The sequence below is a fragment of the Zonotrichia leucophrys genome, chromosome 1, assembly GCF_028769735.1.
Source record: "Zonotrichia leucophrys gambelii isolate GWCS_2022_RI chromosome 1, RI_Zleu_2.0, whole genome shotgun sequence".
NCBI classification, from domain to species: Eukaryota; Metazoa; Chordata; class Aves; order Passeriformes; family Passerellidae; genus Zonotrichia; species Zonotrichia leucophrys.
In genome coordinates, this window is record NC_088169.1 from 32,245,726 (window position 1) to 32,263,430 (window position 17,705).

At 42.3% G+C, this 17,705-nt stretch overlaps 1 protein-coding gene across 1 annotated transcript in view; it reads left to right on the forward strand.

Annotated features, from left to right (window-relative positions):
- Positions 1 to 1,579: 1,579 nt before the first annotated feature.
- Positions 1,580 to 17,705, forward strand: part of VWA3B (von Willebrand factor A domain containing 3B) — a 60,573-nt gene continuing 44,447 nt past the window's right edge. The window contains 6 exon segments of the mRNA XM_064714777.1: positions 1,580 to 1,655; positions 3,806 to 3,902; positions 5,541 to 5,762; positions 7,338 to 7,432; positions 9,754 to 10,004; positions 12,234 to 12,393. Of these exon segments, the coding sequence (XP_064570847.1) occupies positions 3,863 to 3,902; positions 5,541 to 5,762; positions 7,338 to 7,432; positions 9,754 to 10,004; positions 12,234 to 12,393 (768 nt within the window). The 5' untranslated portion in view covers positions 1,580 to 1,655; positions 3,806 to 3,862.

The following is a 17,705-nucleotide window of genomic DNA, read 5'->3' on the forward strand; positions in this document are numbered from 1 at the left end:
CAAATTCATTCCACTTACACTTTCAAGAGAAATTTTTTAAGCCTTCCCCCAAAAATATGAGTTTCTACAGAAGCTTGTGCTGTGGCAGTCATGGTGTCTGAAAGGATCCTGAGAACATTCAGTTCTACTATTTTTAATGATATGATGGGAAACTGTTTCATGCCTGAGAAATAAATGCCTTTTCTATACCTCAGGGGAAGAGTTGTGCAAGCCCAAATCATTTGCCATGCCTAGGCTAGTCTTTTAACTCCTAGTATGAGAAACTGGAGCTCCAGAAAGTCATGTTCCCATCCCAACCACATGCCTTATAAGGAACTTCTCTTGCCTGTCTCTGTTTACCAATCCTGGAGAGTTGAAGCCAATGCTTTGGATGGCCTGTGGGTGTGTGTTTCCATCTGAACATCAATATGCGGGTAAGGCTGATCCATTGATCCTATAAAGTGACAGAACTTTTATTACTCTTTGATTGCATAGTAAATCAGAGCAAAACAGGTAAAGCACAAATCTCAGCCTGTCTCTCAGCTGGAAACTGATCTCACAAACAATTACAGACCAAATACTGCAATTAAACACCTGGGGTTCTGGTTATCTTAGGTCAACAGGAGCTTTTTAATACCAAGTTCAGGTTTATGGTGCACATATTTTAGAATAGTTTTTATTTTGCTTTCTCCAGAAGGGTGAAGGAGCTGGGCCTGTTCAGCCTTGAAAAGACATGACTGAAAGGGGACCTCCTTAGTGCATGCAATTATCTAAAGGGGGGATGCCAAAAGGAAGGAGCCAGGCTCTTCTCAGTGGTGCCAGTCGCCAGGACAGAGGCAAGGGGTAGAAACTGATGCACAGGAAGTTCCACCTGAATATGAGGAAGATCTTTACTGCAGGGGTGACCGAGCACTGGAACAGATTGTCCCGAAAGGTTGTGGAGTCTCCCTCACTGGAGATACTCAGAACCATCTGGACACAATCCTCTGCAATGTGCTGACCCTGCTTGAGGAGGTTGGACAAGATGACCCACTGTAGTCCCTTCCAACTTGACTGATTCTGTGATTGTGTGAGCACAGCAACTCCCCAGCCAGCTCCTCTGACTTAAAGAAAGGACATGCGTGGCTGCTCTTGTTATAAATATTGTCAACGGCTTAGCCTAAATTAAGAATTAACGAGACCAGAAGGCTCGAATGCTCTATATATAGATTTCTGTAACTCTCCAAGTTGGCCCGCGTATTTCTGGCTCCCCAAGGAATGAATGCACGGCGTTGTACAGGCGCCTGTTGAGGATGAATTTATTCCGCATCGGTGTCGCCGCGGCAGCAGTGGCAGGGGAAGGGGCAGGGTGGGGGCGCTGGCAGGAGCAGGGGCAAGGACAACGGCAGGGACAGTGGCACGGTCAGGGACAGTGGCCCCGGAGCCGCCATCATGCCAATCCCCGTGCCCGTGGCCATCATGCCCGTGTCCATGCCAATGCCCGTGCCCATCATGCCCGTGCCCGTCCCGCCGGCCCTCAGGCAGCTCAGCCCTCGCGCCGTCCCTCCCGCCGCTCGGTGGTTGCGGCGCGGGGTGAGGCCGGGCCGTGCCGTAGCAACCGCGCTGTCTCCAGGCTCTCAGCGGCTCCGAGCGCGGCCGGGCAGGCGGCGGTGCGGAGAGGCCGCGGCTGGAGGCAGGTGAGGGCGGAGGGAGGCCGGGCGGGCGCCACCGCGCTGGGGGAGGAGAGGAGGCGGCTCAGGCGGCCGCCCCGGTCCCGCCGCAGGGCAGCGGCAGCCGGGTCCCGGCGCTAGCGCAGGGCTGGCGCCGAGCCGTGGTCCTTCACCCCGGAGGCCCCGGCTTCTCTTCCCCGTTGCCATGCGGTGATACAGGGACGCGGCCGGTTGCCTCAGGTGGCCTCTGAGAGGCCGCAGCGCCGGTGGGCGACGTAGCCGGTGCTCATCTTGGCCCTTGTCCCGCTCTTCCCCTCTTCCAAGGCCCCGCTGTGGTTCGGCTGTGACACCTGTGCCCTGTTTGAAAAGGGACCCCATCAGTGTATAAACATCTAAAGGGAGGGGGGCGGACGGGGGTGTGTGCCAAGAGGAGGGAGCCACGTTCTTCTTAGTGGTGCTAATCACTAGGACAGGAGGCAAAGGGCAGAAACTGATGCACGAGAAGTTCCACCTGAATAAGAGGAAGAACTTTGCTGTGGGGGTGACTGAGCACTGGAACAAATTGTCCAGAAAGGTTGTGGAGTCTCCCTCCCTGGAGATGTTCAAGAACATCCTGGACACAATCCTGCACCATGTGCTCTGGCAGAAAGCTCTGCCTGCTTGAGCAGAAACTGGACCAGATCACCCACTGTGGTCTCTTCTGACCTGACCCATTCGTGATTTCATGATTCCATTTCCTCAGTGGGCAGCCACCAGGCTCAGCCCCCTGCACTGCCTTTTTCTGGGTTTTGGTGCTTCAGGTGGTGTAGGGCAGCTTCTTGGGCTGTAAGGCATGTGGGCTTTCCCAAGACATTCCTGCCTGTCAGGGACAGCCCAGCGGAATGGCCTCAGCAAACATTGCCACCCACACATGCTACACACCCCAAGCCAGTGCTGGGTTACGGCTTTAGCAGTTTGTTTGCACTGGCCAGAGCAGAAAGGGTAGAGGTGCTCAGATGAACTCTGGTTCACCTTTTGAAAATAACCTGTTTGGATTCAGATCTTGGGCTGAAGGTCATCCCAGCTACCATTGGTTTTGAGCTCTCTGTTTCCAAGATTTGAGGTAAAACTCAGTGTTTCCATTGGAAGTTGCTTCATCTGTTTTCAAATGCTCCTTTTCATACAGAGCTAACATTTCACATCCAGGTGTTGTTCACAAGCAACTAGAGGTGGTGCTGGAGGCTGAGGCAGGGGAAAATCTGTTGCCATATCTCTGGGCATCTGGAAAATGAGTCAGCACCTGGGATTCATTCTCTGATGCATGCTAGAATATGTCTTAGCTATTACCATGAGAGTACTGAAATGAAATGGGTTATATGTTTCCACATGAGTATTTAAACCCATATAAGAGGAATAAATAGCATGTTCCATTCTGCAATGAAGAAAGAGGGAGAAGACTAAGACTTTGGGTTAAATATTTATCCTGGTTTTGCTTAACTGTGGGAAAAACTGCTTGATGACAATGGCTGACAGCTGGCCTGCTAGTGATTCATAAATATCTCTTATTCATTCATCTTACTTACTTAAAGAAAAACCAAAGCACTAGTGTCTCAAAGCAATACACTCAGCCACTGTATGCTACCTTGCTTTGTCTAGCATTTTGTCTTCTGTTCCTCTGCTGTGTCTTATTCACACTTGGGCCTTATACCGAATTCACACACATAATTCCTTTTCTTTGTGACTCAGCTTGTAGTCTTATATGTAAAGTTATGAATCTCTAAACAAAACTGGATCTCAGATACTTCCAGGTTTAGTCATCAATTGGATTATAGCAAAGGTAAGGCATACTGCAAAGCAATAATAGAATATTATACACTGGCTGACAGCATGCCAAAGCACCACACTCATTTTTCTCGCATATTGGCTCTTTTTAATGATGATTTGGAGTGAAGGAAGGGAAAAAATATTACCAGTTTCCTGATTTCCTGCTTTTGAGCTTGTGGATCCCTGTCAGATCTGACATCAGCCTTTCTTGAGAAGGGGAGTAGCTATCATTTTTACATCATTTTTACATTATTTTTTTGCTTGTTGAAAACCCTGATCTCATCCTTCTGTGGTTTATTATTAGCTGGGCATGTGGAACTGGTCTCTAGTTCATGTTGACCTGTGCATGGCAATATTTTAATTTTTTAAAACAGTGATTCCCCAAGGTTTCAGAATAAAGCAAAGAGGAGCTGCCAGTCAAGAGTTCTGTCATGACTGCTAATCCATCTAAGAGACTTGCCTGGAGCGACTGTGAGTATTTCATCACTATTTTTGCATAGATTCCATGTTCTCCTAGATAACTTCCAGTTTTCCTTTGGAGCACTGTGGTGTGCATGCTGGCTGTAGACAAGCCATTCTGAAGCTGTGCCACACTCACCTGGGCTGTGTGTGGGGTGCTGTGCTGACTTTTATGTATTTTTGGGGAAGGAAACTGGGAATGACTGTTGAAGTGACTATAAACAATGCCTGACTGTATTCAAAGCTCGAGCAGCTGCAAACCTACACCTGCCTCTCTCTAGAGTTAACATCTGTCACTGCTGCTTCTGCACAGAGCAAAGGAGGGATGGTAAAATGCCAGCCTCTACAGGCATGCCAGCCCAGCATCCTGCTTGTAGGACTGATGGCTGTGAAAGAACTCATGTCAGTCTACACTTCATGGAAGCCCTCTTTCTCTGAAGGATGATTTCTGAAGATAAGAGTCTTATTTCCTTTATGTAGTGTTAAATGTGGAACTGTCTATCTAATGAACCTTTCGAACCAGGTTGGTTGTTATAATACTTGAATTTAGCAGGGAGTTCTAATAATATTCCATACAAGACTGAAGATTATTTTCTAGGCATTAGAGACAGAGGTACCTTGCTTTGTATTTTGGGTCAGTTCAATGTATGCAGTACATTTACAGGCAGTTTATGGTATATGGGCAATGGAGGACTGGGACACACCAGATTATGCTGGTACTGGAGAAAATGTACAGAAATTTCCAAAGACCACAGAAAATAAACTTAGATACACAAGGACATTTAATCAACTAGAGACAGCTTAGCTCATGCAGAGTATTTTGGGAATGAACAGGAAATACAAAGTCCTCCTAGAGCCTCTGTGCTGAAGAACAGAGGCATTATTGTTTGTCATTGCTTCCATTTCTGCCTCAGCACTCTGGGGTCTGAGCTGCTGCTGCTACCAAATGCAAGTAGAGCTAGCCTAGCAAACCATACTGCCATGCTCAGGTGTGTCCCATGTCCTGTAGAAGTTAAAAGGAACCTGGACCTTCATGTCCATGATTTCTGTGCATGCACATGATCCATCACAGCCCAGAGCAGAAACTGACAGAACCATCTTTTGAACTTGAGGCAAGTGATTTGACCAGAGGGAATCTCACCAGCCTTGCAATAAAGTCAGGTTCTTCTGGGGACAATGCTATTGCTTATAGGAGGAGTTAAATGTAAAATTTTTAGGAAATACTTGTTTATTGCATAATGCTTCTACTGTGTATGTAGTAATGGTCTGAATCTTTGAATGCCTATTATGTGTTCTGATTTCCAAGACTTAGGAGAGATGTCTTAGGAGTTGGAAGAAGTGCCATTTGGCAAACTGGACTTATATTTCAGGGCTTGAATTTCAACATAGAAGAGACATTTACTTTAATAAATTGAAAGTGAATGTATATGGATGAATAGAAAGATGTAACAGCAACTGGATGTGTAGGACTGAGAGCAGCTTTCCAGATTAAGGACATTATTCAGTATTAAAAAAAGAAAACAAGAGGTAAGCTATACATATATACAGTACCATGGAATACAGGTAAAGAAAGGAGAAATTAATCTCATTTGGTTTTGAAATAGTTTGGTTACAATATAAATGTAGTGTTTCCCTCATTTCTCTTTACAGCAGTTGCCTTTGATTCAAAGCACAGGCAAGACCCTGAAGATTTCCACAAGGTCCACAAGAAGAAATCAAAAGAGAAGAAAAAGAGTCTGGAAGTTGGTCAGTGGAGAGCAGATGTACAGTCCCTTGTTTCTTCTTCTGAATGGCTTCAGCGTTATGGTCTCAAAAGAAACAAATTGTCCCTGTCCCAGATTTTATCCCAGATTGGATTCCAGCACAGGAAAGGTAAAAGACATATCAATAACAGGATAATAAATCCCCCAACTTTGAATAGTCTAGAGAGTCACACTGATTCTGCACCCCAATGTATGCAGTGGAGATTTTCACATTCTCTCTTATGATAATGGCAGAAATGGAAGCTGTATCTGCAGTTGCTGACATTGCCAGTTCAAAGAACTGAGAAACTCCTTCTCCTTTTAATGTGAGAAGGACTTAGGATCTGAGAATGGCTTTCCTTACCCAACTGTAAGTTCTTTCTTTACCCTAGGCTGCAGTTCACATCCTCACCAATATAGCTGTCGCTCAGAAATAGCTAGTGCTGCTGAGACTGTTAATCTTTTTCTTGCAAATAACATGCGATAAGATCTCTGTCTCCTTTCAGATGGCAAACATAATGTATGCCATGCCATAATCTGTGATCTATTATTGATCATCAGGGTTAGTAAACGTGCTTGGGAATAGGATATTATTTCTGGGTATCCAGCTTTAAGGAAAAAGTGAAATTTAATTAGAATTCAGTCTGCTTTTCATGCAAAGTCAGACTATAGAGAAATGTTCCTTTGCAGTTATCTGACAGCTGGAGGGGAAGAGTTTGCTAATAATTATTAACCACTGCCATAATGGTGCTTTGCAGAGCATGGTAATATATTCTTTTCTTTGAACAGCTTGCTGCCTGAGAAGTAGGAATTGTAATGTATTGCCATAGTTCTAGGTTGCATAATTTAAGGTTTTGGCTGGCTTGTGTCCATGGGGCATTCAAAGATCACCAGTGCAATTCCTGATATCTTGTATGCTGCAGATGAAGAAGAAGCTGTTAAGCAGGGTTAAAGTTGTTACAGTGTTAGGAGCAGAATGTACTAGCTTGGCAGGGCAGCATGGTGTACAGATAGTTGCTTTATGACGTTAACTATTCCCACCCCTAATGTTTTCCTATCAGTGGAGATCCTGGAGAAGATTTCTAGCTAGTGAAAGTGCAGAGTGCACCCTTTTCCTTAGATGCACTCACTTCTGCACCCATTAAGTTGTGTAAGAGAACAGCATTATCTGTACCAGATTTTGTATTTGGTTTGACAGACAAATATTTGCAGTCCTGTTGTGGATTGCCCAAACCTCACAATAATTAAAGTCCTGCGTAGCTTTTTGGCCTGTAAGTAATTAGATGTGAGTTTTTTCCTCACTTCTGACTAAACTGGGAGGAAGCAGCAAAAGCAGGGCTGCTGTATGGGAGGAAAATGAACCAGGAGCCAAAAGGGACTGCAGCCCAGGTAGTGCCCTCACTGAACAGGATACAGTCCTGCAGCAGGGCGAGGTAATTAACCAAGCCTAGGGTCCAGCCAGGGAATGCAGCCAAGGACAGCAGGAGATGCAGCCAGAGGTTGAAAGCCTCAGGGCCCCATCATAGATATAATCAGAAAATAAAACAAAAGCAGAATTAGAATTTCTCTCAAGTTTCTTAATGTCAAGAGCTCAATACTGATGCAAGTGCCTCACACATGGATGACGTACACATCAGCCTGGAAAATGCCTTTTTGAAGTAGTTCTGAAGATTAGCAACTTGATATTTTGTAAATTTTACTGTAGATTATGTGACCACCTTGGGGAAACCTGTGGCTTCTCGATATGCAGATGGTCTGTTTCCTCAGTACAAGAGAGCACAAGATGGCAGCGTGTATAATGTAAGTGTGGCTGGCTTGTGGTACCTTCCCTATGCCCTTAGAAGTTATCACTGTAGCAGAAGGATGAGACTAAAATGCTTTCCTATGACAAAAAATGCTTTTGTTCTTTGTGAGAACTTTATCTTCTGATAATTTTTTCTTCTGATTTCTCAATCTGTTTGTGATGACTATCAGTGGTAGAAAAATTAGATATCTTTTTTCCTTTCTAAGTCTTAGTCTCTTGCCTTGGTGCAGCACTGCAGTAAATCTTCTCCAGACATGATTGCAGTTTCTAAGCAACATCTACCCTGTCTTGAAAAAGGGAACCCTTAAAGAGAAGATGCTCAGAACCAGTTAAAAAAATAAAATTGTAATCAATAAAACAAATGGGGACACTGAAATAAGAAGACATAGTGCACTGTCATTGCCAATGCAAAGCAGTGCTTTGCTTAGTGCCAGCAGGTCACAAAAGGCTCAGTCTATTCTACAGAGACAGCTAGCTGGATCTCTGCCCAGGCTCATGTTCTAAGGAATGTCTTAGCAACAGCTGCTGGCAACCCCATTGTTAAGAGAATGGATTCTGATTGAAGAGATGTGCCTGTGAGTGTGGAAGGGAGAGAGTTAATTTATAAAAAATTTTACAAAAGCAATTGGTTTGTCGTTTTTCTGATGACTAGAGTCACTTCTGATGTCACAATGCTTAAAAATGGGTAAAGAACCATTTCAGGGAGCCTTTTCCCCTCATTTTAGTTCCATTAATTCAGTATGAAATATCTACATAATGTCTTTTAATCTTAGGACATGTGAGCAGCAGGAAAGACATTTTTGCTACTATATAAAATCTGGTCAGATCTCCTTTAGGATGTTGAGCACATATTGTATACAGTTAGTACAGGCTTAGAGGAAGCCATTTGAAACAGAGTAGCTTCTGAGAAGAGCTGGTAGGATGAACTGCAGTAGAGTGATGATCTTACAAGAAGGCTTGGTTGATGCTGAAATGTAAGCCTGAAAGAAGACAGAAGAAGAGTAGTATTATTGCCCTTGAATGCTACAGAAAGGCAAGTTACAGGGATAGGGAGAAGCTGTACTTTTCTCTGCTAGGCATGCTAGTCCAAAAATAAATGGATACAAACTGAATGAATAAAATTAGGCAGGACAGTCAGAAGTTTGCTGGCCCTCAGAGAAATGGAAATCTGCACTTGCTTACTACACATGAGGGAATATTCTAAGAAAACCGCTTTATTTAAGATGGAGTTTGGTTGGTGTAGTGCAATAAACTTTGTATGAATCTGACTGTCATAGGAGGAAACTGGATTTCTAAGTGCTCCTTCCCAGGCCGACATTCCTTTGGCAGAGTGCCTGAGAGTCTGTATCTGGGAGGCACATTACAGGGCCTGAGTTGATATTAAAGAACACAGAAAAATACAAATGAGAGGAAGAAATGTGCAGACTGATACACAAAATGTCTTCTCTCTGAGAAATGTTCTTGTTTAAAAACATTTGTATTTCCAAGGTTTTGTACTTAGTCCTGGAAAGAAAGTTAGAGGTAGAAGGCGACAAGTAAATCAGCTCACATGGGCCAGAGATATTGGGGAAATCTGTGGCGCATTTTTAGACTCACAGGCTATGGTGAATGTGTATACACTTATTCATAGGGAGGATGTGCTGGTTTTAATTTTAATACTGAATCTAGACTTGGCTTTACTGAAAAGATATGGGAAGTTTTAGTTGTTGATTGCAGTTAGTTGAACTAAATTTGCCTAAGCACCTACCCACAAATAGTTAATCTGTAATGCTGGGCATTGTTAGTTGAATAATAGTACAAATAAGAAACTTTTTACATTTTCCTTTCAAATGCTAAAGACAAAGTGGAGATTGAAGTGCCCTAGAACCAAACCGTATGCTGCCTTGTATTGCTGCAAAAATTTTTTTAAAAGCCAGTCAAAGTTCTAGTCTGAGAAGGTACAAAGTTTCTGTGTCCTTGTTTGTTCCCCCATCTGCTCTGCAGCCCTTTCTACATCCTAGCCTGTGTTCAGCTCATTCTAATTGCTCCAGTTTTGAGACAGACAAGTCAGACAACCCACTGGCACTGTCCCATGCTCACATAAAAAGATTATGAAAAGCAATTAGGACAAAATGCAATGCCTTTTCTTTATAGCTTAGATGCATTTGTCAAGTATTTGCTCTTGAAACAGTGGAGGGAAAATGGTTTTTTTTTACTGCCACCTTAGCTGGCATATCTGACACTTACAAACTAGCTATGCAGCTGTGCTAAGCTTGGGGCTGCATTTGTATTATTTGTTTTGATGTTCAATTTCCTTCTCTCCCTTATTTGAATAAAGCTGACAGCCAAAAAAGAACTGATTCTTCATTTTGTGGATTGTCTAATTGGAGCTATTGAGCTGTATGAGCAGCGAATGGAATGGTTAACCAGTGAGAGCCGGCAGATATTTGGAGTGATTCAAGAACAGTGCATTGTCATTGTGATGGATTTTGGCACTGCAGCTCCAACTGAATTTGATCTATGTCGGGATGCACTTTCTATGGTGCTTGTGGAACAGGTGATACAAATTTCCAGATTCAACCTCATTCGGTAAGCAGAAAGAATCCGAATCAAGAATGGTTTGGGTTGGAAGGCACTTTCAAAGGTGATCTCATCCAACACCCCTGCAAATGGGCAGGGACACCTTCCACTACACCAAGTTGCTCACAGCCACATTCAACTGCACCTTGAATGTTTCCAAGGATGAAGCATCTCCCACCTCTCTGGGCAACCTGCTCATGTGTTTGAGTACCCTCATTGTAAAAATTCATTTTCTTCATTTTGTCTAGTCTGAATATAGATTCTTTTAGTTTAAAACTATCATCTCTTGTCATATTGCTACAGGCCCTATTAATAGACTCCCCATTTTTCTTTTAAGTCCCTTCAAGTACTGAAAGGCCACAATCAGGTCTCCTCAGGGTGGACAAAGAAGTCCAAGTCAGCCCATTGCTGTAGAATAAAAAGGAGTTGTGTGTTATACATGTTTGGATAAGGGACTTTCTATACTGGAAATTGTCATGGTTCATGTCATGCTAATATCTGTAGATTTCCCACCAATTTTCGCCCATAGCCATGTTGAACTTGCCACTTCAGTGTAACAGAAGGCTGCTGTTACCCTGAAGAACAGATAAAGGGTAACAACACACATGTTGGCACATCTGCAAAATCAGAAGGATTTGCAAAAGCAGTAATGCCCTTCAGATGTTGCAGTATTAGTGAAACTGTGAGGTGCTATCTGACCACCTATTGCATTCTTGTGTCTTTAGACATTACAGGTTTCTGCCTTGCAGCTAAATGTGCACTCCTCCAAGAGCCATAGGCACAGGCATAGCCGTTTGTGTTTCTGTAGATTTCCATGGTCACAGAAATCAGTAGCAGCACTAGGAAACAATAGTAGATTTCCATAACAAAAGAAGATTTCCAAGCGCTTGTTCCCTAAGAGGAATAAATTAATTTGCATTTAGTTAGAAGAATAGAAGTAGCTATTCGTATTTTACCTATCTGCAAAAATTCTCATGCATGCATGAGAGGTTGAATGTTTGGTTTGGATAGATGAGTGGAAAAAAATGATGCACAAATTAGGTAATATAATTTTAAAATTGGCTCCACAATGTTAACTTGCAGTTACATGGTGATTCTTAATGTTATTTTACCCGGGCACAGGTTTGATTCAGGTGCCCTATCTTAATTCTCTAGATTGTGATACTACTGAGATTTGAAAAGGAGAATAATAAAATCCCAGAAAGGTTTGGGTTGGAAGGGACATTATAGACCATCTAGTTCCAAGCCCCCTGCCATGAGTAGGGACATCTTCCACTAGAACCAGTTCCTCAAAGCCCAGTCCAGCCTGGCTTTGAACACTTCCAGGGATGGGGAATTCACAGCTTCTCAGGGCAACCTGTTGGAAAAGTAGATAAGAAGATATTTTCCAAAGCAGATAGGTTCCATAGTTTTTGAGAACAGAAAACTTTTTCTTTAAAAATGAACTGCAAAGCCAAGTCAAAATTGAAACAATAATTATGTTCATCAATTTGTTTGTTTTTGCAAGATGGAAACAAAAGACAATATAGTATATAAATTACTATTTTAAAAGAATCTTGGATAATATATTTGCCTTTTAGATTTGCAGGAAACTCTTCAAAAAAGTTCTTGTTGGAATATCACAGATACTGGGACTAGTTGGTTTTATGGTTCCTTTCTGCCTTTTTATGTACAAGTGCACAGGCAAAAGTGCTGCTTGTCTTTGTACTTCTGTTCATCCATTAAGACTACAGTTTTTTGTCAATTAAAATACCAAAAAGCCTGGCATCATAAATTTTATTTTTGGTGGCTAGGTAAAGATCAGCTGTACTACCAAAAAAAGTGCTCAGACACCAAGATCGTGGAGCAAGTTGTGGAACAAGACCCGTGGAATACACTTTTCTTTTTCATGCCCTGTGGAATAAACTTTTCTTTTTCATGCCCATACTTTAAAAAGCTGATTGAGATTTTATGATAAGAAGAATTATGAATCAGGAACTCTTTTAAAAAGATTTTATCTCCTCTCATCCTACTTTGGAAACAGTTGTGTCAAAAAACCACCTTGTAAAATTACAGTATTTTTCTTATGGTTTCATTTTTTCTCTGCTTCCTTTATTGCAAGTCTAGATTTAGTATCTGTAGTATACTGTAATTCTTATTTAAGAATATAAAAGAATTGTAACAATAGCAGAGCTCCACTCTCTTGTTCTGCCAGCATGATTCTCACTCTTTCTGATTTATAGTTAATCTCATTTTCAGGGCTGCTCAGGATCTCACGAAGTGGCAGCAGAAATGCACTCCTGTGTCTGAGCGTGCTGTAAAGTCTGCAGTTCGATGGCTCTGGAGGCTGGAGCGTATGACAGCTGTCAGCCACAGCAGCTCTGCTGAAGCTCTGCTGGAAGCCATGGCTGATGAAGCGGTAAGCTCATGCATCTTTTCAGAAGCCCAAGTAAATCCAAGAGTGTTCAGTGGTAGGCTGGCTGCTGTGATTTGCCCTGATCAATGCTGCAAAGATAAATATTCATGTCAGCATTTGGAAAGGACTTTTATTCCCCTCAAGTGTAGCTCTATACTATGCTTAATGATTGTCTTTTTATGTAAATGTACTGTATTTTGAATGCAGAAACTTGTTTATTTTCTTTTCTAGAGTACCCAGAATAAATAACATTCAGTCATTAAGGGAAACAGAAAGCATCTTCCTTTCCACTTTCTTTGCCATATAAGTTTTTCAGGGCTTCAGGTTTATGAGAAAATTTCTAGTATCAACATTACTGAAGGCAGAGAAACCATTTTTATTTTGTTTAGCATCCAACTTGCTCATGAAAAGTTATATTTAAAATTCAAAAAAGTGAGTACAGAGATTTATGGAAGCATTAGCTTATGATAGGGCTACACACATCCTTTTTCATCAGCCAGGTGATAGCTAGACTTTCTTCCAAGACAGAAACAAAGCATGCACAGTTATTCCTGCAATTAAATGCTGTTCATTTTTAAAAGTGCCCTATTACTTTATTCACTAAAATAGAGTTACAAGAAATGAAACATGTATGCCATCATATCAGCTAGTCACTTGAAACTTGTGTTTTTAAAGAGATATTTTATGACATTTCCTTAAAATATATATTCTTTCAGTCCTCTAACACCTGAATTTAATGGAAAATTTGGCCTACTGTCTATGGAGTAGAGTCATTGGTTTTCACTGCTGTTAACATCCATCCCTGTGCACAGATCCAATCCTAACTCATGTAAATCTCTTTCTAGAACATTGTTTGAGGGGGAAGGTAAATTTTGCTTGAGTTACGTTCTGCTTCCTTATGCTGCTAGATTCTCATCCAGATGAGCCTTGAAAGGTCCTGCTTTATTAATATTAAAAAGGAACTGAGTAAAGAACAAATTGTTCACCAGTGAAATTTTTTTATGAATGCTTTTTTATGCTGCCTTCATAAATTTTATTAGCATTTTCAATTTGCAGTATTAATACTGATTTCCTGATGAGTAACTAAAATATTGTACTTAGATTTCAGCATTGTCTGGATGAAAAAAGTCTTGTTGGACCTGGTGGGTCTCTGATTGAATAAACAGAAATTAAAATCTGTCAGACAACGAAACATGTATTATTATTTTTCCAGATATTGGTGGGCCAATAGGCAATCTGGGGGAGTCAGTTGTGGCAGGTGCTCAACAAAAAACAAATTTCAATTGCTCCTAAACAGAGTCATTATCATTTATAACTGACAGTTCACTTAAGAGCAATGTTCACTGTAGTGCAGATAGGGGATACCCCATCCAGTCCTAGAGAAAACTTTGTCTACTTCCTGAGCAGTCATGAATAACTCATTCCTAAGAACTGGCTTCATCCACAGAAGTTGTTCCAAAACAACAGTTCTTTTTTTTTTTCCTGGACATGGCTCTTCTTGTCATTTCTTCAGCTGGTCTTTTCTTTCTATATGTGGTGATTCCGTAGATTTCCTTTCCTTATGACCTGTAAATCCCAAGCTCAAGATCAGTCTGCTGTAATGTTGCAATCCTTTGAGCTCTACCTGCCACAACTGCCCCCAGTTCTGTACAGGTGCCACTCCATGAAGTGTGGATCACTTATCCAAAACACCTCCCCACTCTGAAGATCTGTTCATGTTGTTCTCCTTTCTGTTCTTACATGAAGTTTGTTTGCTTGTTTAAATGTACAAATTACAATTTTCAAAATATGAAGGACTCACTTGAAAGGTTTTAACCTTTCCCCATTAGCCTATGAGGAACATTTCCTTTGTGGTATGTCATTGCTGGGTTTGTGGTTAAGTAGAGTGGTTTATAATCTGTGGTTCATAATTTTTAAAAATTTTCGAGTGGGGGTTGGTTTTTTTTTCAGCTATTCCCAATAAATGCCAGCATTTTGAAAGTTACAGAGGCAGGCAGAGAATCCCTTGGAGAAAGTGTGAAAATTTCTATTCTTGTTGAATATCAAGTTTATGAATTAATGACAGTCATAGAGGGGAGGGAGAGAAGATGTGAATCTGCAGGAACACGGAAAAATGGTTGTGCAAATGTGCAGCACACCTCTGGGCCAGGAGCCTCTTCAGCAAAAGCAGTAGGAACATGGTGTTGTCCAAGGACTGGGTCTCATCTGGGAGACCTTTGTGCAGGTTCAGGTAGCTTTTTAGCTGGAGGAGGCAGACAGGGAACTTTGTAAAACTGAACTAAAAGACAGATAGGTGCAAGAGTTCATTCTTGTTGTTTCTGGCCACATTTTTCTAAAGGTAGTAAGTATTTTGTTAATCTTGTACTTTAATAAAATACATTCATTATCTCTTTACCTTTAGTATTTATCTAGAATTATCAGTGATGCTAGGACACCTGGTCCTGCTTGCTCCCAAATAAGTGGAATCTGGAACTATGGCTCCTGCCTTCCGCATGGAGTGTCTGGCTCCTCTGCAAGACCCAAGAGAAATTCAAGATGGCAAGGTGCTGCTTTGTTGGTTTGCCTGATCCAGCCTGAAATTGGTTGGGCTACTTGGGAGAGACATCTTCCAGTGTTGAGGAAGGTGCCAAAAGGTCCATGAGGGAGGACATTTGAAATGCAGAAATTATTCAGGGAGCTGGCATACAAATCAGTATCCAGGGCAATAGTGGAAATGTATGAGCACGCTTGTAGGTGATATTGAATTTGCATACTACATTGCTTTACTACATACAATTATGTGAGTGCAGAGACATTTCCTCAGTGCCATCCCAGACTCAAACAGTTGTCTTTTGTGGTGCATATCCTGGGATTCATATTCATAAATATAGAATATTCATATTCATAGGATCATAGAGTCACAGAATGGTTTGAGTTAGAAGGGACCTTAAACACTGTTTAGTTCCCACACCTCTGCCATGGGCATGGACACCTTTCACTAGACCAGGTAGCTCAAAGCCCCCTTTAACCTGGCCTTGAACACTTCCTGAGATGGGGCATTCCTGACTTCTCTGGACAGTTGTTCCTGGTGCCTTACACCCTCATAGTGAAGAATTTCTTCCTTGCATCTAATCTAAATCTACCATCCTTCAGTTTAAGGCCGTTCTTCCTTGTCCTTTTGAAAAGCTTTCATGCAGGCCCCTTTAGGTCCTGGAAGGTGCTATGACGTCTCCCCAGAGCCTTCTCTTCTCTGGCTGAACAGCCCCAACTATCTCAGTCTGTCTTCATATGAAAGGTACTCCAGCCTTGTGATCATCTTTGTGGCTCTCCTCTGGACACCCCCAGCAAATCCATGTCTTCTGATGTTGGGAGTCCCAGAGCTGGACACAGTGCTCCAGGAAAGGTTTCATGGGTGTAGAGTAGAGCAGCAGACACACCTACCTTACCTTGCTGGCCATGCTGATTTTGATGCAGCCTTGGGTACAGTTGGATTTCTGGGATGCAAGCACACGTTGCTGGGTCATATTGAACTTCTCATCAACCAATACCCTCAAGTCTTTCTCTGTAGAGCTGCTCTCAATCCATTCTCCACCCAGCCTGTGCTTGAACTTGGGATTACCCTTACCAGAAGCAGGACCTTTCACTTGCCCTTGTACTTCATGAGATTCAATTGCTTCCATGTCTCAGGGCTGTCCAGGTCCCTCTGGATGGCATCCCTTCCTCCCAAGACATCAGATACCACACAGCTTGGTGGTGTTAGCAAACTTGCTGAAGGTACAGTCAAGTCTCACTGCCCTTGTCACCAACAGAGATGTTAAAAAGCGCCAATCCCCATGCTGACCCCTCAGGAGCACCGTGGACATTCCACTTGGACATCAAACTGTCTGCCCCAACTCTTGGAGTGCAACATCCTGCCAGTTCCTCATCCACAGAGTGGTCCATCCACCAAATCCATGTTTCTTCAATTTAGAGACAAGGGTGTTGTGCAGAGCAGTGTAAAATTCTTGATAGAAGTCCAGGTAGTTAGGGTCAGTAGCTCCAGTGTAGAAGGTTACCAAATTGTCAGGCATGCTTTGCCCTTAGTGAAGCCATGTTGGCTTCTTATTTTCCCTGTGCTTTAGCATAGTTTTGAGGATGATCCACTCCATACTGGGCTCAGGGGTGAGTATATTCAAATGTATTTTTTCAGTTAAACAATGATTTATCAGGTATTTATCAGCCGATATGTACCATGATATAGAGCTGATATACTGCACATATTGTCTTGAAAGTCATCATGGGATAGCTGTTTATTACATTTATTTTTAATGATGGTGAAAATTCAAGGAACATACTCACCATGAGGATCATTACATGGATAAGCGCAGGTAACATAAAATTTCTCATAATGTAATATTCAAGCAATAACTAAAGGATATTTTTCCAGGTTCTCTCACTTCTTGTAATACCATTTTCAGAATATAAGTGTGTGTGGTTATAGTAAAACTGCCAAGCTCCCTCTGCCTTGGGAAGTATAAAAATTACAAATCATCTGTAAATACCAGCAATAGAATTCAAATAATCACAGAATCAAAGAATATGCTAGGTTGGAAAGCACCCACAGGATCACTGAACCCAGCTTCTGGCCCTGCACAGGACCATCCCCAAGAATCATGCCATGTGGTGAAAGTGTTGTCCAAACACTTCTTAAACTCTGACAGGCTTGGTGCTGTGACCACTGTTCCAATGCCCAACCACCATCTGTGTAAAAATTTTTCTAATATCCAACCTAAACTTTCCCTCACACAGCTTCATGCCATTCCCTCACTGGTCATCACAGAGAAGAAATCAATGCCTACCCCTCCTCTTCCCCTCATGAGGAAGTTGTAGACTGCCATGAGGTCTCCCCTCAGTCTCCTTTTCTCCAGGCTGAACGGACCAGGTGACCTCAGACACTCCTCATACAGCTTCTGTCAAGACCCATCTTTGTTGCTCTCTCTTGGATGCTCTCCAATAGTTTAGTGTCTTTCTTATATTGTGACCATAACCGCACACAATATTCAAAGTGAGGTTGAACTAGTGCAGAGCACAACAGGAAAATCACCTCCCTTGATTGCCATCTTTCCTAACCCCAGAATACCTGCTGCCAGTAAAACTATGTCTGATATAAAGTTCCTGCTTTTCAGCGCTGGCAAGGCACCAACACAGCACGTCTCTTGATAAAAGTGACATATGGCACAGAGTCTTTTTCTGACTAGGGATGCAGTTGTCCTTCCTTACTCCTCTCTTTGGCTTCAGTTAATGTCTGTGGAAAGAGGTTTGCACTGGGCAGAATCAGAGCCAGGGACTGTGGGATA